Source organism: Urocitellus parryii, chromosome 2 (genome assembly GCF_045843805.1).
Source record: "Urocitellus parryii isolate mUroPar1 chromosome 2, mUroPar1.hap1, whole genome shotgun sequence".
Lineage (NCBI taxonomy): Eukaryota > Metazoa > Chordata > Mammalia > Rodentia > Sciuridae > Urocitellus > Urocitellus parryii.
This window is the reverse complement of record NC_135532.1, coordinates 14,797,815-14,823,092: the sequence shown is the minus strand read 5'-3', so window position 1 is coordinate 14,823,092 and position 25,278 is coordinate 14,797,815. Positions and strand designations below refer to the sequence as shown.

The 25,278-nt window shown below is 43.2% G+C and overlaps 1 protein-coding gene across 3 annotated transcripts in view; it reads left to right on the top strand.

The window, feature by feature from the left end:
- The first annotated feature begins 2,747 nt into the window (after positions 1–2,747).
- Cldn10 (claudin 10) overlaps positions 2,748–25,278 on the top strand; it is a 101,641-nt gene continuing 79,110 nt past the window's right edge. For 2 of the 3 annotated variants that reach the window (XM_026400018.2, XM_026400007.2), the window contains exon 1: positions 2,748–2,961. In XM_026400018.2, coding sequence (XP_026255803.2) covers positions 2,748–2,961 — 214 coding nt within the window. The remainder of the gene's footprint in view (positions 2,962–25,278) is intronic. The other variant, XM_026400027.2, reaches the window with a different exon arrangement.

Genomic DNA, 25,278 nt, shown 5'->3' with positions numbered 1-25,278 from the left:
TTTCAAACTTCTTTTTTTTTTTTTAATTTGGTTACCAATTTTTTTTAAGAGAGAGTGAGAGAGGAGAGAGAGAGAGAGAGAGAGAGAGAGAGAATTTTTTAATATTTATTTTTTAGTTCTCGGCGGACACAACATCTTTGTTGGTATGTGGTGCTGAGGATCGAACCCGGGCCACACGCATGCCAGGCGAGCGCGCTACCGCTTGAGCCACATCCCCAGCCCTCAAACTTCTTATTCTCTTCTGCAGCCTCCAAAGTTTCTGGGATGACCAGTGTGACCACCATGCACGACATCCAGGGAGGGTTTCTTAATCAAGAAAAATGAAATTATGGCATTTGCAGGTAAATGGATGGAACTAGAGAATATCATACTAAGTGAAATAAGCCAGTCCCCCCAAACCAAAAGTCGAATTTTTTTCTCTGATAAGGGAATGCTGATCCATAGTGGGGGTTGGGGGATAGGGAAGAATAAAGGAACTTTGGTTTGTGTAGGGAGAAGTGAGGGGAAGGGTGGGGCTGTGGGGGTGGGAAGGATGGTAAAACGAGACAGACATCATTACCCTATATACATGTATGGTTCCGCTACTGGAGTAACTGCACCATGTACAGCCTGAGGAATGAGAAGTTGTGCTCCATTTCTGTACATGTGTCAAAATGCATTCTACTGTCATGTATAACTAATTAGAACAAGTAAAAAAAATCTCAAAAGCACAAAAAATTTAATAAAATCCTGACAAATTTGACTATTTTTAAATGAAGACTTTATCAAATGGCTACATAAAGATAAACCCACCAATCAGGGAAAGATATCTCCAACATAATCTACAGAAGATTCCTACACCAAGTATACGTTGAACTCTAAATAATAAAAAGTCAAGCACTCCAAAGATAAAGGAGCAAAACTTGCAAGTGTCATTGTATACAGAAACAATCAGCCAATAAATACACAAAAAGATGCTTAACCTCATTAGTAATTACAAATACAAATGAGTAATCACCTTTATACCCATCAGACGGGCCAAAAGAAAAATAAATTCTGTCAGCCTCACAATACCAAGTGCTATGATGGAGGGGTCTGAGAAGATCTCAGAGTGTTGGGAGCCTCACCTATGGACAACAGTGTCCTCAGAAAACATCTAAGAAAAAAGAATTATAGATGTGCTAGATATCAAGGCAGAGATTTAATTAGAAAAACAGGGAATCTCAAGGGAGAGTGCTGGCCATCTCTAGAGTGAGAGATGCCCAGGGGGCTCAGGGCACTTTTTTTTAAAGGAGACTAGGTGAGGGTTGGGTATGAGAGGGCATGTGGGGATGGCAGCAGTCCTGTGGTTTCCAGATGGTTCACGGTGGTCTGGCAATTCTCAGGATCCTTTGGTTGACATCTCCAATATCTGATCAATAGGTAATGTTGGAAAAGAACCCTTATTATAGGTTTCATATGTCCTCTTGCTCAATCTTTTCTAAAAATGCATGTACAAGTGGGCTAACTAACAGTGTACAGGGAAATTTTCATAAGTAGGTGAGTTTCTGGAAACTTTGAGATTGTGAGTGAAGAACTGTGGATTCCTCAGAAATGTGGGAGAGACAGGCCTGGGAGAGAGAGCGGGCTTGGGGAGTGAGGTATGAGGAACATCAGCACAAGGCTTTCAGACGAAAGGAATGTTCTCCATGTCTTTTTAAAAATTAATTAATTTATTTGTTCTACTTAGATATGCATGACAGCAGAATGCATTTCAATTCATTGTACACAATGGAGCACAACTTTTCATTTCTCTGGTTTTACACGATGTAGAGTCGCACCAGGTGTGCAGTCGTTCATGTACCTGGAGTAAAGATGTCCATCTCATTCCACCATCTTTCCTGCCCCCATCGGTCTCCTTTCTACCTAGCTCTTCTTTTCTCTCCTACCTTTATGAAGTGGAACAATGAGGATGCGCCCACTGCTGGCAGGGCTTGAAGTGCTGTAACCACATAGGGAAGCCGTTTAGCATTGTATAGTTAAAGATGAGGGTTTCCTACACTCTGGCAATTCTGCTTTTAGGATATATGCCAGAGAAACTCTTGCTTATGTGCACAAGGAAAAATGAGCAATAATGTTTATAACTCCTCCAATTATTGTTGTGGGAGAAAAGAGAACACCACAAATGTCCATCTCCAGAAAAATGGATAAACAGTCATCTACGCCTTCAGTGAAATACTATATTCAGCTTAGTAGTTAATGATAGCTACATTCATGGACATATAAATCTCACAAACATACTATTCTATATAAAAATAGGTTCCAGAATACCTAAAATATGGTTTCATTTATGTAAAAAGTTCAGAAAACATGCGAAATTAAAGCAATTGGTCAAATAAGCTTCAAGTGTTACTGTATAATCTGTACTTTGTAATATCTGGTAGTTGCATGGTTCGTTAATCTTCAGGCTAACAGAAAATTAAGCATTAACCTTGGAACTAGGTAAAAAAAAATCTGCAAAAACCAAACCCTTTAAAATTTACCTACTAATTTTGGGTAAATATCTAAGTAGGAAATCAGATGATTTTAGGCTGTCTCTAAAATGACATTGGTAAGTTATCGATTATTGTCCTAAATGCCAGTACTTCCCCAGGCCATCTGAGCATGAGATACTGTCACCTACCCGCCTCAGCTGGCTGCAACATTTGTCTAAGTGTTATGTGTCGGCTGCATGCCTAGACCACCAAAGCGCTCGGTCTGGACGGTGACACTGCAGAAGGCTGAGCGACATGTCCAGGGCACAGATCTCGGCTCTGGTGTTTGGCGTCGGAGGGTTTGGAGCTCTGGTTGCTGCCACTGCGTCCAACGAGTGGAAAGTCACCACCCGCGCATCTTCGGTGATAACAGCCACTTGGGTTTACCAGGGTCTGTGGATGAACTGCGCAGGTAACGCGTTGGGTTCTTTCCATTGCCGACCGCACTTTACTATCTTCAAAGTAGAAGGTAAATATAACAGCACATAACAGCTTGCTTGCTGAAAGTGAAATGTTACTTTCCCCCCCAACTGTGCCTGTGTATAGTGTCCTGTTAATTCTGTGTGAGCTTAAGGGCCAACATTTGCCCTGGATGCATGGGGCATATGATGTTGGCTGAAATGATGAAATCATTTATTTTACTTGGCAAAGGACAGTTCAGAATAACCCATGGATCTTTTAGAAATACCCAATGTGAATAATAAACACCAAAAGAAAGGGGTGGACACAGCTGGGTTGTGTTGTCACCTAGTTTCAATTTCCTTCAGTCAGAGAGGAATCCTGATGGGTCATTTGTTCTATGTTGGAAGAACTGTCATTGACTTCATCTCTCTCCTTCCTTCTGCCTTTTTAGTAAACCATACTTATCCTAAGTTCCTGTGCTTCCTCAGGCCATCTGAGGTATCTAGACATAAGTGTACACATAGACGTACACAACATGTACATGGAAGTGTGAATACCGTACATCTGTGTGGTGGGGAGACAGTGGTGGACAAGGGTCCATCTTCTCCCTCAGAGTCATGGGAACATGTGAGATGATGGATAGAATTCACTGAGGGAAGGAACTCTGTTTTCAGAGGGGTTTCCATTTTTTCTTTTTTTTAAAATCATGTTTAGTGATTAAGGAAAAAAAGTAGTTAAGTGAAAGAAAAAAATGCCAAATGCCAAGAACTTTCTCTTTTAGGTGTTTTGTTGCTTTTAATGCAGCCAAGCTTTGATCTTTAAGTATATTTGAAACTTCATCATAAGTATATGTGTCTTAAAGAAGAATTTTTTAAAAAACAGTACTCATACTTCAGGATATCTCCAGGGAAATTATTTGTTATTTGATTTTTCTCCTCTCCTTTCCCTTCTTTTTTTTTTTTCAATATTGGAATACTGAGGATTGAACCCATGGGTGCTCTACCATTGAGCCATATCCCCAGCCCCTTTTTTTAAAAAAAAATTCTATATGTTGATGAACCTTTATTTTATTCATTTATTTATATATGTTGCTGAGAATCGAACCTCACACAGACTAGGCAAGTGCTCTACCACTGAGCCACAACCCCAGTACTCCCCAGTCCTTTTTTATTTTATTTTATTTTGGGGGGTGAGTAGGGCACTTGACCACTGAGCCATATCCCCAGCCCTATTTTGTATTTTTTTTTTTTGTTTGTTTGTTTTTTAGATACAGGGTCTCTCTGAGTTGCTTAGTGCCTCGGTTTTGCTGAGGCTTGCTTTGAATGGTGATCCTCCTGCCTCAGCTTCCTGAGCTGCTGGGGTTACAGGTGACACTATGCCCAGCTTACTCTTTATTTTGACAGGATCTTGCTAAATTGCTGAGCTTGGCCTTGAACTTGTTATCCTCCTGCATCAGCCTCCTGAGTTGCTGGGATTACAGGCGTGTGTCACCAAACCCAGATGTTATTTACTTTTATGTCATTCTAAGAATCACTCTCTGTCTCAGCTTTCTGAAAATTTGATGTTTACAAATCTTCCACAAGCCATGGGCTTATTGAGTTCAGGCTTGCTCCTGGGTTTTGGTAAAATTCAGACTTTTCACAATCAAATGGTAAAACTGTACCTTGGCCCCAGAAAAGAAAATGAAATAAAATTTTAACTAGGGAGTTACTAAAGCATAATATTTTGTGGGGTTTTGTGTCAACTATGCATGTCATTAGTCTACAGTGAGTGCCAAGGGATAAGGAGAGAATACTTAGGTAAATCCAGGAGATTTCTAATGACAAGCATCAGAAATGTTCAAGCGTGGCCACCCTAGGCAGCCCTGGAGTGACAGGTGCTATCCTAAGTAACCACTGGAGGAATCTGTGCTATGTCTCTCTCCAGCTCAACTTCTAAACTTGTTCTGGGATATTAAAAAAAAAAAAAAAACAAAACAAAAAAAAACACCCCACTCCTTCCACCATAGTAAATTTCTCTAGAATCAGGGCAAAATTTAAAAGAAAAGAATAATGTGTTTGTGGAGACACTCTTGTCATTCTGCACACCTCTTGGGTCATTCTTTCTCCATGGCCACCTCTTGGCCCGTTCCAACCTTGGACAGTAAGCGGAAGATATTGCAAGTGGGTAAGTCTGGTTTTTTTGTTCTTAACTGGGTTCATCTTTAAGAAAAAATGCTGTATTGTGTTTCATCATATTTTCCTTAATAAAACCCAGTTATTGAGAAGAATATGTGTTCAACCTTAGCTCCAATGTTGATTGAAGAACAATGGTAGATTTCAGTGACTTCAATGGCTACTTCCTCAAGTGCATCTTAGAGAACACACAGTTATAAACTTGCATTGCTAAGAAGTGTTGATGGTGATTCAAGTAATCTTCTACCCTTAAAACTTGATTGCAGGGGAGTAATGTTAAAGGATGTAGTCATTATTAATCCAAATGATTTCCTTTTAAAAAAAAAGGCGCTATGCTGGGTGTCCAAGATAAAAGAAAGGACAACTAATAATGAAGGTATGTAACCAGCAAGAATAAAATAAAACCTGCTAGCTCAAAAAAAAAAAAAAGGCCTGGTTTCCCTGGCCCTTGCTCATGGATCAAGTGCTTGCCTAACATGTGTGAGGCCCTGATTCCAATTCACAGCACCCCCTCAAAAACAATCCTTTATTTTAAAAGTTGATTTTGTTTTGCAATAGTAAAAATAGTGTGTTCTGTATCTGCTGTATTTCCTGTACCTAAGAAGTAATTTTTAAAATCTGCTGAACTGACAATGCTCCCTTTAGAACACACAAAATTAACTTGACATAACCTTTTTTTCTTCATCCTGAATCAATTTTATGAGAGCTATAGTTTACTGTAGAAGCCTGGAACAACATCAGGAACATCAACATCAGGAACACACGGATTCATATTGCCAAAGGAGAAGGGGCCCCACAAATTGGGATTTCCTGATTCCTATGGAGTCTTTGCTAAAATTGCTAGTTGCTTTTCATTACTCCTGTTTGACAATGTGATTCTGAAGGAGCAGAGTGCTATTTGTTCAATAAGCTCTCAAACATCACAATAATTACAAATTGAGAAAAGAACTCAGAAGCTAATGAATGAAAATGATTACGTCATTAAACAAACAAACAAGGTGTTTAAGCCTGCATTGTTAATTTGAGACAAATCTTTTCAGATTTAGGCCAGATTAAGCTTCCTGAAGGGACAAGGGAAACCAGAGGACTTTTTTGTTGTTGTTGTTTTATTCTTGCTGGTTGCATAACCTCATTGTTAGTTGTCCTTTCTTTTATCTTGGACACCCAGCATAGCCACTTTTTTTTTTTTAAAGGGAACCATTTGGATTAATCACAACTACAACCTTTAAGGATTTGATGTAAAGATTTATAGCTTAAAGAATTTGGTAGCTATTTGGCTAAGGAACATTCAGTTATTATGAAAATATAGGCCTCTGTCAAAATATAGTTCTGTGATATAAATTTCATGAAAACACTGCAGAGACACCAACAATTTCCACAGTGGCCTGGACATCAAATTTTCTTGATTCCATTTCAGTGTCTTTAAGACCCAAATTCCACCATAGGCTGTGTCTCCTGTCCTCTTGTGTTTTGTTTTTCTCTCAATGTGTATTTGGGATGTTTTAACTATAAAAGCAAAGCATCTATCAGAGGTGAAGCAGTTACTTGAGCACCCACAGATTGTAGTGTCCTGGCGGGCGGTGGGGGGGCTCCTGGGATCAATCGCACTTAGATACCAAGGGACAACTGTATTTTTGCCAGAGGAAGGGTGGATGGGAAGCATTGCTCCAAGGAAGACTTGAAGCTGGATTGTGGCCACCTTGGACAGGAACTCGATGTGGGTGTTCATCCTGGGCTCCTGGTGCATAGTGAGCTCTGGATCCATATGTGCAAAATGACCAAATGACCATGACCATCGTAGCATGTGAGACTACAGAGAGCCTGTGATGGGATAGTGTTGTGTTCTGGAAGGAGGCTACAGTGTGCTGAGCTGAGAAGGGAGTTACCAAAGGAAGATCTCTGGATTCCAGCTCAGCAGACTGAGCTCCAGATTCTGCCTCTTCTATTAACTTGCTGTGAAACTAGCCTTATGGACTTGGTAATAAGACTCTGAGCCTCATCCACAAATTTTCTCCTCCATAAGCCAAGAGAACAGGACTCCAGTAGTCCCTTAAAGTATCTCTGAACCTAAAATTCAATCCAAGAGCTTCACAGTGCTTCTCCACTGGGCAGTGGAAGTTCAACAAAGAATCATAGCTATTCAAGGCTCCTCTATTATAATTGTTCTTGAAATTAGGGCCCCCACCCTCCTTATCTATTATCTTGACCAGTTTTTCATGTTGCTCCTTAGAATCTTATCAGCTACTGGGTTGAGATAGGTTTCAATGACCTCAGATGACCACATAATCCAAGCATAGGTGCCAGGATTTCAGTGGAATGAAACCAAAGCCCAGCCTGGAAGCTGCAGACAGACGATAGCGGCTGCCTGTGGGAGGGTGAACCTTCTCAAGGTTCACCATAAGAATAGGGCCCATGGAATGGCATTTGCTAGAGACAGGGAATTTTCTGTGAGCTTTCTTTCACTTGCGGAGAGAAGCTGGAGCTATCTTTATTGAAATTTTAGATTTCTTGCTTGTTGAAGCATGTGCCTACAAGCTCTTTATACTGCTATGACACTACGCCATAAACTAGGTAGCTTATAACAACAGACACTCTTTCTCAGGCTGGGAAGTCCAAGATAGAGGCACCAACAGATTCAATGGCTGGTTCCTAGATGGTGCCTTCTCTCTGTGTCCTCAAGTGGTGGGTGGGAGGGGCACAGCAGCTCTCAGGGCCTCTTTTACATTAGCACTAATCCCTTTGTGCCCTAATCCCTCTCAAAAGCCCCCCCCCCTGCTAAAATGATCATCTAGGGGGTTGGAATTTCGACATATGAATTGGGGGCACAAAAACATCCACACCATAGCATGGTGCCTTAGTTCATGATTAAATCATAGAAATAAGTAAATCCATGAAACAAAAAGCATATTGCAGCATCAAGGAGGGAAAATTTAACCCTTTAGATGTTCTGAAAAATATTTACGCTTTTAATAGATACCTCTGTCCTTGCATGACAATTATCATTAATCCATGAGAGGTTTCCATTTTCTAAGATCCTAATTTTGCTGAGACTTAGTTTCATTACACAGATTTAGTATTAAAATTAACTGCGAATTAAATTTCATGCTGTATCCCAAATGCCTATAAAGTTATTTAGAAGTGTACAGAAGAAGTGAAGTTTCATCTTTGAGAGTTCTTGCTCCCAAAGAGTGAGCCCAAGAAACATCCTGTGTGTTCTTGTCCCAGTGGACAGTGGTGATACTGCCAGTTACCTGTGACCAGTCCTGCTTCCCCACATGTTGAAGTAGAACATTAAGAAATACACCAAGGCAAGCATATAAACCAGGGTTTATATAAAAAGGGCTCACATAGACTTCTCCCAGGAGGGAGAAGGGGGCTACAGCTGGTATCCTGGTATGCCAAGAAGCGTTCTACCTTCTTCCATTGTTCTCCTGCCCTCTTCCCCTTATCTCTCTCCTTCCTGCCATTGTGACTAGACTCAGGAGATGCTCGATAAATGACCCAAAGGTGGGAAGCGATGGACGGGAGCAGCCCAGGACACATTAATTAATAACTTTATAACTCCCTGTAGGGAGGGGCAATTCCTGGGACAGGTTAGCTTAGCAACAGGTTGGAGCAGGGGCTGATTCTTGTTAAGGGTGGAGGAAGGGCTCTGAAGGCATTCACATTTCAATCCTCCCCTCTCTGGATCTGACCCTTGCCTATCTGCCTGTCTAGTTCTGGCTTCAATGGCATCATTTCATAAGTGTACTGACACAATCATAAGCCAAGGGAGGCAAAGTGTGATTTCATAGAACCTGGACAGGATGAGCCCCCATGAAATTTTCTTCCTGTCAATCATATTGCAAGGCACAAAGGCCAGTGCCCTGGCCTTGCAGTAAAGATGGAATTAAAGCCACCAAAGGGACATCACCTGCCAAGGCAGTCTGCATCGGGACTTGGAGTCCTGAGTCAGAATGCTGATGTTCTTTCACTGAAGCATCAGTGATATTTCAAGAAATCTTACCTCCATAGATAGGTGTTTCTTAAAGGCCAGAACCCTCTCCCTCCCTCCCTCTCTCTTTTTTTTTCTTCCTTTCCTCTGTTCCTTTCTTTACCTTTCTTCCTTCCTTTCTCCCTCTCCCTTTCCATTTTGTACTGGGGATTGAATTCAAGGGTGCTAACCACTGAGACACATCCTCATCCCTTTTTATTTTTTATTTGAAGACAGGGCCTCACTAAGTTCTTTGCTAAACTGCTAAGGCTTGCCTCAAACTTGATGATCCTCCTGCCTCAGCCTCCTGAGTCTTACAGGCATGCCGCTGATTGTCTTAATATCCTCCATAGCTACCACTGTGTCTGGCTCTTACCAAGCACTTAATATAAAGGTATGTGGATTAAGTAAATGGACAAAGGAACTCTGCACTGTGTTAAATTTGATATTAAAGATACAAAGAGATTGTCCACACATATCTCCAGGCTCTAGCAAAGGAAGAAAGCCCTAGGGAAGTGCTTAGGGAGGTAGAAGAGCCACAAGTGTTTTTATGAGATGTTTATGAAGCACAGGGATTCAGAATCTTAATTCTTGAAGTGTGATCTGCACACCAGCAGCACCTGCATCACCCAGGAGCTACTAGAAATGCAGAATCTCAGCCTCACTATAGACCTGTTGAATCAGAATCTGCATTTTTAAAAATTATTGGTGGGATTTTTTGTTACATATTCCTACATGCACACAGTGTAACAATGAAGTTTGGCCAATATAATTCCCCAGTATTTCCCTTTTCCCTGGACGCCTCCCACCCACTGCTGCCACCTGTTCCTTTGCCCTACTCTACTATCTCCCTTGGATTTTCACGAGATCCCTCCCAACCTTTCTTTTCCTTTTTCTTTTCCAGCTTACACATATGAGAAAAACCACACAACCCTTGACATTCTGAATTTGGCTTATGTCACTTAATATAATGTTCTCAAGTTCCATTCTGTTTCTTGCAAATGATGTAATTTCATTCTTTTTTTTTCTTTTTTTTTTTTTTAAAGAAAGAGTGAGAGAGGGAGAGAGAGAGAGAGAGAGAGAGAGAGAGAGAGAGAGAGAGAGAGAGAATTTTTAATATTTATTTTATAGTTCTCGGCGGACACAACATCTTTGTTTGTATGTGGTGCTGAGGATCGAACCCGGGCCACACGCATGCCAGGCGAGCGCGCTACCGCTTGAGCCACATCCCCAGCCCCCGTAATTTCATTCTTAATGGTTGAATAAAATCCAGTTGTGTATGTGCACCACGATTTCTTTACCCCTTCTTCCATTAACAGGCACTTAGGTTGGTTCCACAGTTTGGCTATTGTGAATCATGCTGCTATAAACATGGGTCTCTCTCTATATATGCGTGTATTGCTACAATGTTCTGACTTTAATTCTTCAGGATAAAGCCAGGAAGTGGTATATCTGGGTCACATGGTGGTACCATGCCCAGTCTTTTGAGGAACCTCCATACTGATTTCCTTAGTGGTTGTAGTACTTTGCAATCCCACCAACAGCATGAAAGGGTTTCTTTTTCTCCGCGTCTTCTCCAGCATTTACTATTGTTTTTATTCTTGATGGCTTCCATTCTAACTGGAGTTAGAATGTGCATAGCAAGATCTCCAGGAGTCTTCCTATGCACATTGAAAGTTTGAGACATTTTCATTTAGAGGTTGGATTTAGGAGTCTGATGGGTTCCATGTTTACTAAGAGTCTCAATCTCTCTTAACTTCAGGGTTTTTGCTAAATGATGATTATATGAGATAACATAGATGATGTGAAAGAAAGCTCTCCACAAATGGTAGCAATTATCACTACAAATACCTCTTTCAATGCCTTCAAAATTCTCATCTCTAAGAAGTCAGTCATTACTTCCACGTTACCCATTTGTTTCACACTAGCTGCTTCCTGAAATCCAAAACCTGATGGACACATGTCTTACGTCATGTCTGTAATAACGCAAAGAATACTGTTGGGCTGAGGCTGCGGCTCAGCAGTAGCACACTTGCCTCACATGTGTGAGGCACTGGGTTCAATTCTCAGCACTGCATTTAAAAATAAATAAATAAGTAAGTTCTATCAATAACTAACAAAATATTTTAAAAATTAAAAACAAGAATAATGTGCTCATCAGACTGCAGTTTGTGCCTAGAACTTGCTGTTCCTTTTCTTTCTTTTTTTTTTTTCTTGGTACCACGGATTGAACTCAGGGTCACTTAACCACTAAGCCACAGCCACAGCCCTTTTTGTGTTTTATTTTTGAGACAGGGTCTCACTAAGTTGCTTGGGGCGTCTCTAAGTTGCTGAGGCTGGTTTTGAACTCGAGATCCTCCTGACTCAGCCTCCCGAGTCACTGGGATACCAGGCGGGCACCACCACACCTGGCACTTGCTGTTTCTTATAAGGCAAGACTATTCTGCACTTAGCTGTCAGGTTCTTACTAAAGATGTGAGTCTGTCCATTATGTCAGCTATATTTTGCCTCAGCTGGGAAGCAGGGGAAAGGCCCCTTAGGGCTCCACAGGGGGAGGAAGGGCTCCAGCGAGTCCGGGGTGTTTTGCTCCTGGAGCAGGTAGAAAGAACAAACATTTACCCAAATATTTCTAGCACCAAGGGACGTGAGAAACTGTGACAAATTGTTTAATGTATTGGTTTACGTTATAGCTCCAGAAAGCTCAAGTTAACTAGGCAAATTGAGCCAATTACTTAACCTCTCAAAGACTCCATCTTCTCAACTGCAAATGGGGATAGTTCTTACCTCATAGTGTTGTTCTAAGAAATGGGGATATAAAACCCTTTCTGGCACATCAAGAGCAGTTATCATGATAAGCTGTCATACTGTCAATGACGATTTTGAGAATGTAACCTGGGGCCACTGGTTGGGATGACTTTTAAATGTGTGCCAACCACACTTCACATTTTACAAAGCACTTTCACATGTGCTCTCAGTTACTCGGAAGACTGACATCCTACAGTTCCAATTTCACATGCAGAGCAACTGAGGATCACAGGGGACCATATTTATACCTGCGTGGTCTTCCATAAATCTTTTGGGGGAAATGGTCAGCATTTAGTATCAGCCCCAAAATCTGTGCTTAAATCCTAGCTTTGTCACTCAATTTTTGTGTGGCTTTGGATAAACTCCTTAAATTCACTTTATTTGCCTTCTCTGGAGAAGGAGGGGGAGGAGGAAACCTAGTTACCTACTCTTTTAGTCAGTTTTTGTGATGCTAGGACCAAAATACTCAACAAGAACAACCTAGGAGGAAAAATTCACTCGGGGCTCATCATTTCAGAGGTCTCAGTCCATAGACAGCTGCTTCCACGGCTCTGGGTCCCAAGGGAGGCAGCACATCACAGGGGAAGGGCCCAGAAGGGGGAAGCTTCTCAGCTCATGATGGGGTCAGGAAGCAGAGAGACAGGGAGAACCACCCTTCCAGGGCACAGCCCAGTGACCATCTCCTCCTGCCACATCCCACCTGCCATGGTTACCACCTAGTGAGTCCATGTAAACCGGGATGGACTGATTGGGTTGTGGCACTCACGATCCAATCACTTTACCTCCGACTCTTCCTGTATTAACAGGGGTTTTCAGGGGACGCCTCACATCAAAACCAAAACTTTGTGGGGTTAATCAAGTGAAAGAAGCCAATCCTATATACTTACACTAGTGTATGGTTTGAAATGTACCTGGGCTTGTATTAACCAGGTAGACCACAGACAGGGAAATGAGTGCCATGAAAGACGTTTTTAATTAAGTGCCAAGAAAGAACCCCTAAAAGCAGGAGGCCAGCATGGGACACATGGGGCAGCACAGGTTGGTCAGGAGGCAGAGGGGTGGAGGAGGAGCGTGCACCAGTGTCTTTATTACATTTTTTAAAAAATTTTGTTTGTTTGTTAGAAAGGAAAGAAGGCAAGGCAGGGTAATTGGACTAAGCAAGAGTTGGATTGGCTAGGGGGAATCATCAGTAGGCTCTGAGTCCCGTTCCTGGGTGACTAGGGTAGGGGATTATGTGAGGCACCAGAGCTTGATAAGGAGCAGCAGGGGTATGCTCTGGATCACTTGGTTTGAGTGTGAAAGTCTTGTTATTTCTAAGAATTGGCTAGCCCTGGGAGGGCACAGGCTCCCTTGGTCTGGGAGGCCCCAGACACTAGAGCGTGGAGAACACAGAAAACAAGAAAGTACAGTTAACCCTGTGGACAGTGGACCCCTTGTTAGCTTCGGTATCAGCAAGGTGAGGGTTTTGCTGTCCCGTCTCTCTTGAGGACGTCACATGCAGATCTGATTATCAGTGTTTTCTCCTGCTGAGTATTCTGTGTAGAAATCATTCAGGTTTATCATTCATAAGGTTCATTCTCCCTGCTCATTGTCCATCTGACCACGTGTGCAGCTAGAAAAGGCTACTGCGTGTCCACTGGACAGATTCTATCACTTAGCATAGACTATATCTCATCCTAAAGGAAAGGCACTAGAAGGACATCTTCTGAGCACACATTATGCTGGACTCAGTCGTTTCAAAACTTCCTATCACTATGCATTTTAAGGTCATGTATGTTAGAGAAAACTACACGGTTCTTAGTCGAACTTAGGATAACTGGACTGGTTTTCAGGAGCCAACTTGTCCACAGTGAGGTTTTTGCTAGAGTTCTCTGTGTTTCAGGAAAAAAATATCAAAGGTTGACAGTTGGCAAGTTGTTCTGATGCCATATCACAGCTGTCAAGGGAGCCCTGTGAATATCCAGTTCCTGTATTCATGGTGCAGAACATAGCCTCTGGGGTCTTGGGAAGGAAGAGGACCCCATCCTCTCCTGAGGATGTATTGTGTTGAGGAAGAGAGTCACCTAGCAAATAGTCCAGAGCAACAAGCACATCTGACCGTGAAGCTCAGGGAGAGTTAGACTTCCAGAAGAGCTAGCGCTCGAACTGTCTTGAAAGCTGGGCAGAGGTTGCCAGGGGGAAAAGGAGGGAGAGAGGGTTTTTTTAGGTTAAGGGACTCCCTGCTCTATAACTGATTAACTGTGTGACTCCAGGCAGAAAGCTGAACATTCAACTTTCTTTATCTGCAAAATGGGAGTATTCTCTACTTGGGGGGGGGGTGGTCAGGTTAAGTGAGTTAATTTGTGTGTACACAAATTACAGCAATGCCTGGCACCTACAATCAAAGGTCTCGAAGCAGGAGGGAGCCACGTGCATCCGGGAAGAGTGAGTCCTTGGAATTGACTGGAATAGGAGGCATCTTCAGGGGGAGGCAGAAGGTCCCGCAGCAGAGGTAGATTCAGGGGAACTTGCCAGGGACCTTCAAGCTCTACAAAGGGATCCAGGCTTCACCTCGAAGGAGCTGGGAAGTTACAGAAACAGGGTAGCGGAGAGTTCCTGATGGAATTTGCACTGTACAAAGCTCCGGTGGTGTTTCATGTTGAAACCTGATCATTGGCACAGTGGGGACCTAGAGGAAGATATCAGGAGGTAGAAATGATAAGTGTGGTGACTCTAAGGATTCCTGGCTGGTCAAGGGGCCAGAGAAAGCTGGGAGCAATACCTGTCCCTACCTGATTCCAGTCCCTTAACCTAGTGCAGTAATCCCCAATCAAGTAAACAGATTCTTAACTTCATGTTTGGCTTTGAGACATCAGTTGTACAGAGCAAGAAAGGATAGTTTGACTAACTAAATTTATTTTTAAACTGTGCTCTTTAGATGTTTAATGCAAACTGACAGGAAGATCTGGCAGCTATAAAGATTAGTTGACAGTGTAAGGATAACAAGATTAAGAGGATGCCCCCATCAAACCCTGTGCTCGACTGCATAGTTCTAGTCTTGCATATTCTACTTCAAGGGACAGGGACAGAAGCCACGTTCATTGGTTCCAAGGAGGGTGACCAGGAGGATGAGTGAGGTCTTGAAATAACTTCATAGTAATTTGTTTCACTTAAGGGGGAAAAAAAAACAAGGAAAATATATGGGGGTTGGGAATAGGAAGAAACCAATAGGATCTTCCCTAGATGTTACTAGGAAGGTTCTGGAGAAGACATTTGTACCAGAATTGCCCACAGTGGAACAGGGTGTCTCACAATAAACAGGCTAGAAGTACCCAGAGGATGTAGGGGTCCTCTGCTAACCAGGTTGGAGAACCAGTTCCTGCAGATGGGAGAATGGACCAGTTAATTTCTCAACTTACTTCCAGTGTAAGATGTCCAAGATTCTGTGGTCATGAAAACAAAAATAAATTTTAAAACATCTATTTCCTTTGTTATTTTGTTTGTTTGTTTTTGTAAATGACTGTGTCTTAAAATAAAACAATAAAAAGAACTGGGGATGTAGCATGATGGTAAAGTACCCCTGGATTCCATCCCGAGTACCAAAATAATTAATTAAATAAAAGGAACCATGAGACAAAGTAATAAGTGTCATAATATGTTAATGTTATCTTATTTTAACCCTAGTGGTAAATATGTTAGAATTAATAAAAGAAAATAATAGTCCTTTATGTTTAACTGCCTATTTTGAGGGGTTTAAAGCACACCCACGGGAGAAGGAGCTGAGTGATGGGGGGACACAGGAGGACTAGTCCTGCTTTTAACTGAATCACTTTGTGTTGACACCTGTGGTCTCTATGTACCTGATGTCGTCTGTGCCTAAAACCCAGGCCAGACATCCCCTAAGGAGATTGATTTTCTCCATAGACAACAGGGGGACTTTGAGGACTGGGGATGTAGCTCAGTTGGTAGAGCGCTTGCCTCGCATGCACAAGGTCCTGGGTTCATTCCCCAGCACCAGGGGGGAAAAATGAGGACTTTGGGTGAGGTGGGCAGGGGAAAATGAAGGACCATCTTTTTCTCCATTCCAGATGTTCTCGTTTACTTGACCCGAGCTGTAGGCCCATGTACACGTCCCCACCACACTGACTCCTCTGTAGTGGCTGAGACGCTTCCTCCACACTGCATCTGGGCTCTACGTTCTCCTGCCCTCCCTCAGCTTCCAGTCCCTAGAGGAGCCTGATGCCCAGGCTCCTGTTTATACCTGGACCTCAGACCTCTCACTGTGGAGCTGGCTGAGGTCTGGGTTCTGGGTGGAGATCCGTCTCACACCATCCAGCCCGCCTGCTTGCTCTGTCCTGATCCAGTGCCCTCTCTGGACTCTACAACTTGTTTCCTCCGTCTCCCTGGTTCTCTCTGACACCAGAACTTACCCTCCTTCATGAGTGCCTTGGGAAGAACTATCAGAGCGCATCTCCAAGCTGTGGGAACATTGGGGAAAATGGGAAGGGGACGAGAGGGTGGGAACGTGTATATGTGTTCCATTTATTTCACCTGGAAAAATACCCATGTTCCCCTGGTGACATTCCTCTACCCCAGCTTCCACCCAGGATTTCTGATCCAGGATCTGCCTGAGAAAGCACCCTCCCCAGTGACCTTCCCACTGCAGCTTCAGCTCCAAAGCCACCTGCAGGAGGCCCCCGTGTGTTCTTGGTGGGTCCATGTGGGGTCAGGCTGGGGCAGGGTGGTCATCCTGAGTAGTTTCCAGGCTTGCTCTTCTGCTCTTCCTGTCTTCAGTGACCATTACTGGGAGAGTTGGGGAGTAGTGGTCAGGTTTTCAGCTTTTGCTCCAAATCCTTTTAGAATTATAAAATAAATTCATAGGTTGGGGTGTAGCTCCATGGTAGAGTGCTTGTCTAGTATCTGTAAGAGTTTGATCCTCAGCACAACAAAACAAAAACCTCACATGCACTGGTGTGTCCACACCGCACAGGCACACGTGACGCATATGTTCAGAGTCTCCAGCTAATGCACAGAAACCCTCACCACGCAGACACTCTGCACGTCCCATGCACACAGATACATACCCTCATACAGTCAGCACACAGGAACCACACATATGCATTTTTCACCTTACAGACTCCACACACTTGTCATGTGGACAGCACATGTGACAGTCATCACACATGACAGTCATCAGAAAGACAGACTTAGAGACCAGTATTTACAGTTAGAAATGTGACTCTCCAAACAGAATCAGCTGAAAATCGCCGCTCAAGAGCACCAGGGTCAGAAACTCACATTGGAGCTGGGGTCAGCACTTCAGCACATTGTCACATGAGTTTCTCAGGCCTACAGCGTGCCTAGGAGTGACCTCTGTCACACTATCACACACTTTAAGTGATCTTACCTCTATGCTAGTCTCTCAGCTTCCTAAATATTTCCTTGGATGAATGCTCCATAACATCAGTTTCCTTCCTTCCTTCCGGAAACCTGACGTCCTGTTCAAACCCCAGGTCTGCCTTTGCTAGCCGTGTGGCCTTAGTTGTTTCACCTCTCTGTGGTTCAGTTTCCTTGTCTGAAAAATGGTGAGAATTGTGTGTCCCTAGTGTGTGTGTGAGGCCCTAAGTTATACGGTCAGCTCTTATCATCATTGTTTGATCCAACTCACAATTCTAGACTTTCAAGACTGCTTTGAATCTTGCTGGTCGTCTTGTTAGATAACCTCCCATCTGCAGAGCCCCTGTGACTCTGTGGGATTCCTCCTATAGGGTTTAAGCCATCTCCCCTCATCCCCGCTGCCCCTAGACTTCCAAATCCAGAGCATGACAGCAAGCTGCCCTCCCCACTTCCCTCCCCGGCCTGCAGATCCCGGCCTTCCCCACACCTCCCTTCTTCTGCATTCCATGAGTTTGCCGTGTACCTTCTTCACCACCCTCCTGACTCACCTGCTTCTCCGTCACCTGGACACCCAGGCTGGACCTGGAGTCCCGTGATGCCTGCTGACATTCCTTCAGGCTGCCGCTGTCCAGGCCAAGGCTGTAGCACCAGCTGCTCATCCTTCCCCTTCTCCCCAAAGGGAGCTGCCTCCTGGCTCTGGCCCAGGTGATTGCCCACCTGGGCTCAGCCTCTAGGCTCTCCCTGATCAAGTAGATGGGGATGAAATATCAGTCAGTTTTTTTGTCACTGTGACCAAAATACCTGACCAGAACAATTTAGAGGAGGAAAAGTCTGTTTTGGTCCATGGTTTTGGAGGTTCAGTCCACGGTCAAGGGGTTCTATTGCTCTGGTCCCCAAATGAGTCAGAACATCACGGCAGCGGATGGCTGCTCAACTTGTCACATCCAGGAAGCAGAGACAGACAGACAGGGAGAGAAAGAGGAGGGAAGCCTTCCAGGGCACAACTCCAGGGACCCACCTCCTCCAACCGCATCCCACCTGCCTATAGTGACCCAGTCCATCCATCCAAAGTGGCACGGGCTGATTAGGCCACAGCTCTCACAATCCAATCAGATCCCTGCATTGACACAGAGCTTTGGGGGGACACCTCGTATCCAAATCATGACAAGCAGAAATATTTCCTGGGCTTTCTTCAGCTGCATTTAGAGAGGATTTACTCTGAACACCAACGTACGCATACCCTCATTGGGTCCCCAGAGCGGCCCTTTGTGTTGGGTGCCGTTCTCATGTCCACTTGGCAGGTGAGATAACTAGAGCTTAGCCAAGAGACGTAACTCACTGCAGGTCATGGCTAAGGTAGTGGCCGTGGAGGGGTCCAGATGTCAGACTGTGTACTGCTGAGCCCAAACACTCCACCGCCTGCCCAGCAAGGATTCCTCAGTGAGGGGAAAGCATCAGAGAGTCCTGAAGGTCCTTCTGGCCTCTCTGCTTCAATCAAGCTGCCTTGTGGCTCTGCTCCTGCCCTTCTCCGTCCCCCATCTCTCTCCTCCATCAAACCCCACCTCCAGTGCCCTCTCCCGTGCACAGCCTCCCCTCCCTGCTTCCCAGGGGTGCTCTACCTCTGAGCCATCTCCCCAGTCCTTTCTGTTTTATTTTGAGACAGGTTCCCACAAAGTTGCCCAGCTGGACTTGAAATGGCAATCCTCCTGCCTCAGCCTCCTGAGTAGCTGGGATTACAGGCGGGTGGCACTGCACCTGGCCCCTTTTTTAACCTAAAGGAACTTTGCCTGTTTGGTTTCCCCATGGCACTTGTTACTTCTTTAATGTGATTTTGCTACTTTGGCCTTATTGTGGATATTGTCCTCTCACCACTGGATGATAAACCCCCTGAGCACAGGGATTTGACAGTTTTTCTCTAGTCCTTGCCTAGAAGAGCAGCCTGTGCAAAACCCATGCTCTATAAGCTTATGTTGAACCATTTGTTGAGTTGAATGATTGAGAGCAAGAGCTTGGATCATGGTGCATGGAGAGTTTTTCCACCTTTGCTTTCTATCTTTTTCTGTTTTGTATTGCTGAAGTAGAACATATGATACCTGGTATTAAAAAAACAAACAACAACAACAACAAAAAACCCTCAGATGCCATTCAGGATGTTGCTCTGGGGCAGTAGGAAACAGCCCTGTATTGAAAGGTGGCCATGAGAATGTGATTCTCCACAAGAAGAAGACAGAGGAGGAGCTCCCCAGATGATCTGAACAGATTCACTGATGGTCTATTCTCTGAGTGATTCTGGGCTCTCTCGGTAATTAGTGACCTTGAGATATGGATGTGCTGGTTGGTCTTGTCCATAAATCATCCAGCCATGCATGGCCACAGTCAGCAGAAAAAAAAAAACCTCTCCAGCTCCTCATCTGCTGAATTCAGGACAGTGACCGGGCTGCATGGACATTTCTGTGGGGCCACAAGTTTTAAGCTACTTGTAAAAGTGCAGGATAAACATAAAGTACCCTTCGCCACAAGCAGACTAAATTACAAGCCATAACCTTTTCAAGATAGCCCAGTCCCATTTGGGTTATCTCTATGACAAAATGTGTCTGAGGGTGATGGGTTCGGAAATAGTTGTTCTTTTACGTGTCTTCACTTTTGAACTCAAATGATAGAGATGAGAAGTGGAAATCATTTTCTAACAATAAGTTATTTCCCCTCTGCACTTTCTTCCTGTCAGGATTTTCTTAGTTGCTCTCGTCCCTGACCACACCCCCCACCATTCCAGGATGCTCCATGAGCTTCTTAAAAATACTTATAGTTTCCTTTTTAAAATCAATTTAAAACTTAAAAATCTTCTCTTTCTGTTTATTAACCTCAATGCTTCTCTTTAACGGTGTGCAAAGTTTTTAATACCTTTTCACCTCTCTTTTACTTTTATCTTACTTTCCTATGTATAAAAGTCGTGCCCTGCGCCACACCAGCACTATCATCTCTGTATGTTTATGTCCAAATTCAAATGGGATCTAGAGAAACTCCAGACTTTCCCAGGGACCCTCACTAAACATTGCCAAGTTCCCTAGCGAAGCCCCTGATGGTCTCCTCTCTTCTACCTGCTGCTATTTGTCCTGAGGGAGCATTCGGACTCTTCTCTGAAGCACGGCAGCTCGGTTCTTGTCCCACCAACAGTAACACCACTGCACCCTCCAACTCCATCAGCCTCTCCTCTAAATAAACACACAGGGAAAGGAGGAACTGTGTGTTCTGTGCACGCATAGCATCTAAGAAAGACCCCGAGGCAGAGCCCTCCCAGCAACATGGCTGCATGTAACCTCTTTCCACTTGGGACCCAAGGGCTACTTTGCCCCCCTCAAAGCCTTCCTCTACCACACTGGCCTCTGAAAGCCCTAAATCATTTCTTTCCCTCCCTTCCATCTCTCCACCCCTCCCTCCTTCTCTCCTTGTGTTAACTACAGACTGACTTTTCTCAAGGGTCCTATGAGTGGTGACAAGTTCAGTTCATCTCTGTGTGTGTGTGTGTGTGTGTGTGTGTGTGTGTGTGTGGTGGAGTTCCCACCAGACACACCCACACTCAGGATGGCCAAGTCAGGACGGCCAGTTCCGTGCGGGGCCACTTTGGGCCAGGAAACTGAACTCCCTCCAGCAATTAAAGAAGGCTCCATGGGGACCTCAGAGCACCCGTAAGACTCCCGTCCACTCTCTCTGCAGCTGTCTAGCTGGTTGATGATGGGGAGCAGGGAGGAACCTTGCCCTTTCTGCACTCTGGCTTCAGCTTGGAAATTCCGGGGAGAGGGTGGTAGTGGGGGCAGCCTGTGGGCAAGGAAGGATACAAGGAGGGAGCAGGAGCGATGCCAGGGCTCAGGCTCTTTCAGGAAACTCGTTGACTCGTAAAATTCATGAATCTGAAGAGACCCTGAAGATGAAGATGCTGTCCAACCCTAGAGGTACCTTATAATTTTTAAACAAAAAATGAGGAAGATACAACGCCTACTTCCCACTCCCTTCCCGGCTGTCTTTCATAACCCTCTGCAACTCGCCTACGGCTTCTGTGACGTTCCACCCTATTTGTTGGTTTTGAACAGTGGTGTTGGGATATGCCTAATAACCAGGGTTCAAAATGTGTGTGTGCACAGATAGAGGTATAATGATAAAGATGAGACACGTACAGTCGTATGCTGTATCACATTTTGGTCAGTGATGGACCACATATCAATGATATGCACCCTACAGGCTAGGTATGTAGTGGGCCGTTACATCTTGCGTAGGTTTGTGTAAGTGCACTCATGATGTTCACAGAGATGAAATCACCCAACAGCACATCCTTTAGGACACATCCCCATTGTTAAAAACACATCAGTGTATGCTTATGTGTATGCATGTGAAAACGTGTACATAGATTTGTTATAAATTTTGCTGATATAAAGAATGTATTGCACATAATTTACAAATAATAATAAAACCAACAATGCTCTTTTTCATTAATTTCAAGTTAGCCAAAGATTCTCATAGAATGCTTTTATTGATTTTTGGCTGAATTTTTGTATCCATGACTAGTAGTTGTGACTGATGATAAGTAATTCTGATATGATTACTGGCTTATAAATAAGTCACATGAAAGCAAAACAATGAAGGAGTGTGTTAGAAAGTCACCTGGTATTCAATGACATGAGTGACTTCTTTGTTAAATCAGATAATACTTTTGAATACTAAGAATGAATTTATTAATTTTTTTGTTATTTACAATGAAATCGATATGACACCTTTTAAAATTTAATTTGTATTTTAACATTTTCCTTCATTTCTTAAATCTAGAAAACAGACAAAACTAAGTCTTGATATGTAACTTTTGCCAATTTCCATGGTGTAAATACTCCTGTTAGGACAATTCTTTTTTTTTTTTTCTTTTTCATCATTATAAACCCAACAAGTAGCAGAGTATCAGGCAAATAAGAGATGTTCAGTGAAAGAAGTTGAATGGATGGATGGACAAATGGGTGGGTGGGTAGAAGGACGGTGGATGGTGGATGATGGAGGGAAAGCATCAGATGAAGTTGGGAAGTATAAGTCACTGATGGAGCATGTTAGTCAGCTTTCCATCACTGTGACAAAACACCTGGGATAAACAACTTAAAAGGAAAAGATTGTATATGAATATTTATTTAATTGATCTCATCACTTCAATCCATAGTCACTTGGCCTCATTGCTTTGGGCCTATCGTAAGGAAGCACATCATGGTTGTGAGCATGTGGTTCAGCAGAGCTGCTTACCACATGGTGCCTGGAAAGCAAGAGAGAAAGGAAGGGGCCAGGGACAAAAATAAACCCTTTGAAGGCAGATGTTCAGTGACCTACTTCCTCCATTGGATCTTGAAGAACTATAGTTTGACAATCAAGGAGCCAAGGTTGGGGCATGGATGGATTCAATGGAAATTTTCTCAGCATGTTTTAGGAATCTGTGAATATCTGGTCCTACATTTCAGGTAGTTTTTGCTACAAAGAATTCCTTCCAAATCTGTAAAATTTCATAAAATGCTCAGAGAAAAAAGTTCACCTGATATATATACTGCACTGAGAATTATATCCTATAGCTCCTTAAGGGGCAATTATATTTTGAAACTTTCTTTCCTGCTGCCTACTGGCCAGGATTCTGTCTGGCCAACACATTCATACCCTACCCAGGGGTGCCATGTTCAGTATCTTCTTAAAGGTGTGAGGAAATTGTTCATGACTTATTTCCTTTTGAAGTTTTTTATTGGATTAGGACACTAATGTAAATTGAACTTAAATTGTTCAATAGAATATTTTTTTTTATAAAAAAATAAACCAAATTCCAAAAGAATAGAAACAGTGGCTTATATTTCTCTCTTTATTGCACAATACTTACTTAGCTCAGTGCATAGTAAAAGTAAGGGCTCTGTAAGTTCATTTGTTGGATGAATGAATTTATTTATTCATGAATAAATTCTTTATTCATGAATGAACTTATTTATTCACTCATTACCATTCTTCCTTTCCTTGCAATTTATCTGCCATTTTCTTTATTCTTCGGATTCGGTAACACTTTTCATATCATTTTCAATAAGAGAATTGAATAAATGCATATTGACCTGAATTGAAAAGAGTAATGGAAACAGACAGAAAATCTTTCACAAATTGGAACAAAAATCTCCCAGCGAGTTGCAAATTAATCCAGTGAAATGCTCCGGATGTTTTGGATGAGGGGATTCTATCCCAGACAGGTCACACTCTCTTACTAACCTTGGGCCTGGTAGAAGGAAGATTCCTCTAATCCAAAACATCCTGCAATTTTAATTTAATTAAGAAACAACATGCTGTGCAAGCTAAGTCAGGTTTCAAGATGACTTAGCAGAAAGTCTCCGGTTAGATCATAAAAACAGATGCCACCACCACAGTAAAAATGGCTGCACTGGGTCAAACACAGTCAGGTGCAAAGAAGTTGAATGAGGCTTTTATTTAGCATGATGTCAGGAGCCGTAAAATTGTGTGTCATTCCAGGTTAAATTTTAAGTTCACAGCCTTTAAATATAAAACTGCTTACACTGGGTGCCATGGTGCAGTCCTGTAATCCCAGCAATTTAGGAGGCTGAGGCAGGAGGATCTAAAGTTCAAGGTCAACCTCAGCAATTTAGGTCCTAAGCAACTTAGCAAGATGCTGTCTCAAAATAAAAAAATAAAAAGGGCTGGGGATGTGTCTCAGTGGTTAAGCACCCCTGGGTCTAATCCCCAGTATTGGAAATAAATAAATGAATAACAAATTCTCCTTGCTATCTGCACACCAAGTAGGTCACCTCCCCACCTCTGCTCCCCTTCCTTCCTTTTCCATATAACTGATCTCTAAGTCTGACAATGCTTCTTTCTTACCTTTTACATCTGTCTATTCTTGTCCCCAAATATCTCCCAACTCTTCCTCCTCTTGTCCTCTTCTAGCCTGCCCCACTTTCTCCTAAGGAACTCTAAGAACCTCTCTTCAAGGGCATTTGAATATGCATCCATCCTTTCATGTAGCAAATACCCATTAAGCATTTTGCTTGGTTTTGGGGGGGCAGATAAGTTATTGCTTCTGTTCTCCAAGGGAGATTCTGTCTCCAAGGAAAGACTGAAGCATGGGGGAATGGGAGAAAGATAGAATTGATACACGTAAGACGAGCAGAGGCCTGATCGGGCTGCACAGAGAATAGTTCCCCCATCAAACTCATCATATTCCCCCCCAAAACCACCTTCTCCTTTGGCTTTCCTTATTTTGTCAGGTCCCATGGCTGTTTCTCTGCCTTCCGGTAGCATATAACTCTACCCATCTTGTGCCCTGCTCGGTCGTCATTTCTGTATTTGCCGTTTCTTAAACCTGAAACATGGCGGCAGCTCTGATTTCTAGCCCATCCATATCTTGCAGATCACTCCAGCACAAACAGGTGCTCAAAAAATATCCACTGAGTTCAATTCAGTGCTTTTAGTTTCACAAGTTTGTTGAATCTGCTTCAGATGGAACAGCTATCTTAGATACTGCGGGGTTTGTTTTGTATGCATACAGATGCCCCTTTTTTAAGAAACCAAGTGTCTGGAAACTTGGGGGCTCTGTGCTCTGTACATTCTTGGTAACTGACAGAAGAGACTTGTTTAAATTTCTGACCTTGTATTTTGTGAATCACCTTCTGATGTCGGGGGATTTCCTGTTGTAACCACTATTGGTTCTGTTCTCTAGTTTTCTACTCTAGTTTCAAACACTCTATAACTAGAAATTACCTTGGTTCCTTCCAGTTGTGATTCCAAGATAATCACAACTCTCAGTTTCCTTGGGGATTCTACTAGCTTGTTATATGTATGGTTTCCAAATAAGTATTCCTGCCAAACAGAAGAAGCAACCTGGATATCATCATGATCTCTCATCCTTTTCTGGGGTGCACTTTCCTTGATGACCCTAAGGGAAACCAATACCCCAAACGGAACCAACTGTAGAAGTAGAACCAAGTGAGCCTTGATGAGCTCAGTTAGTCTCAATCCATGCTTCTCCTTCTAGTGGGGATTGGCTGAC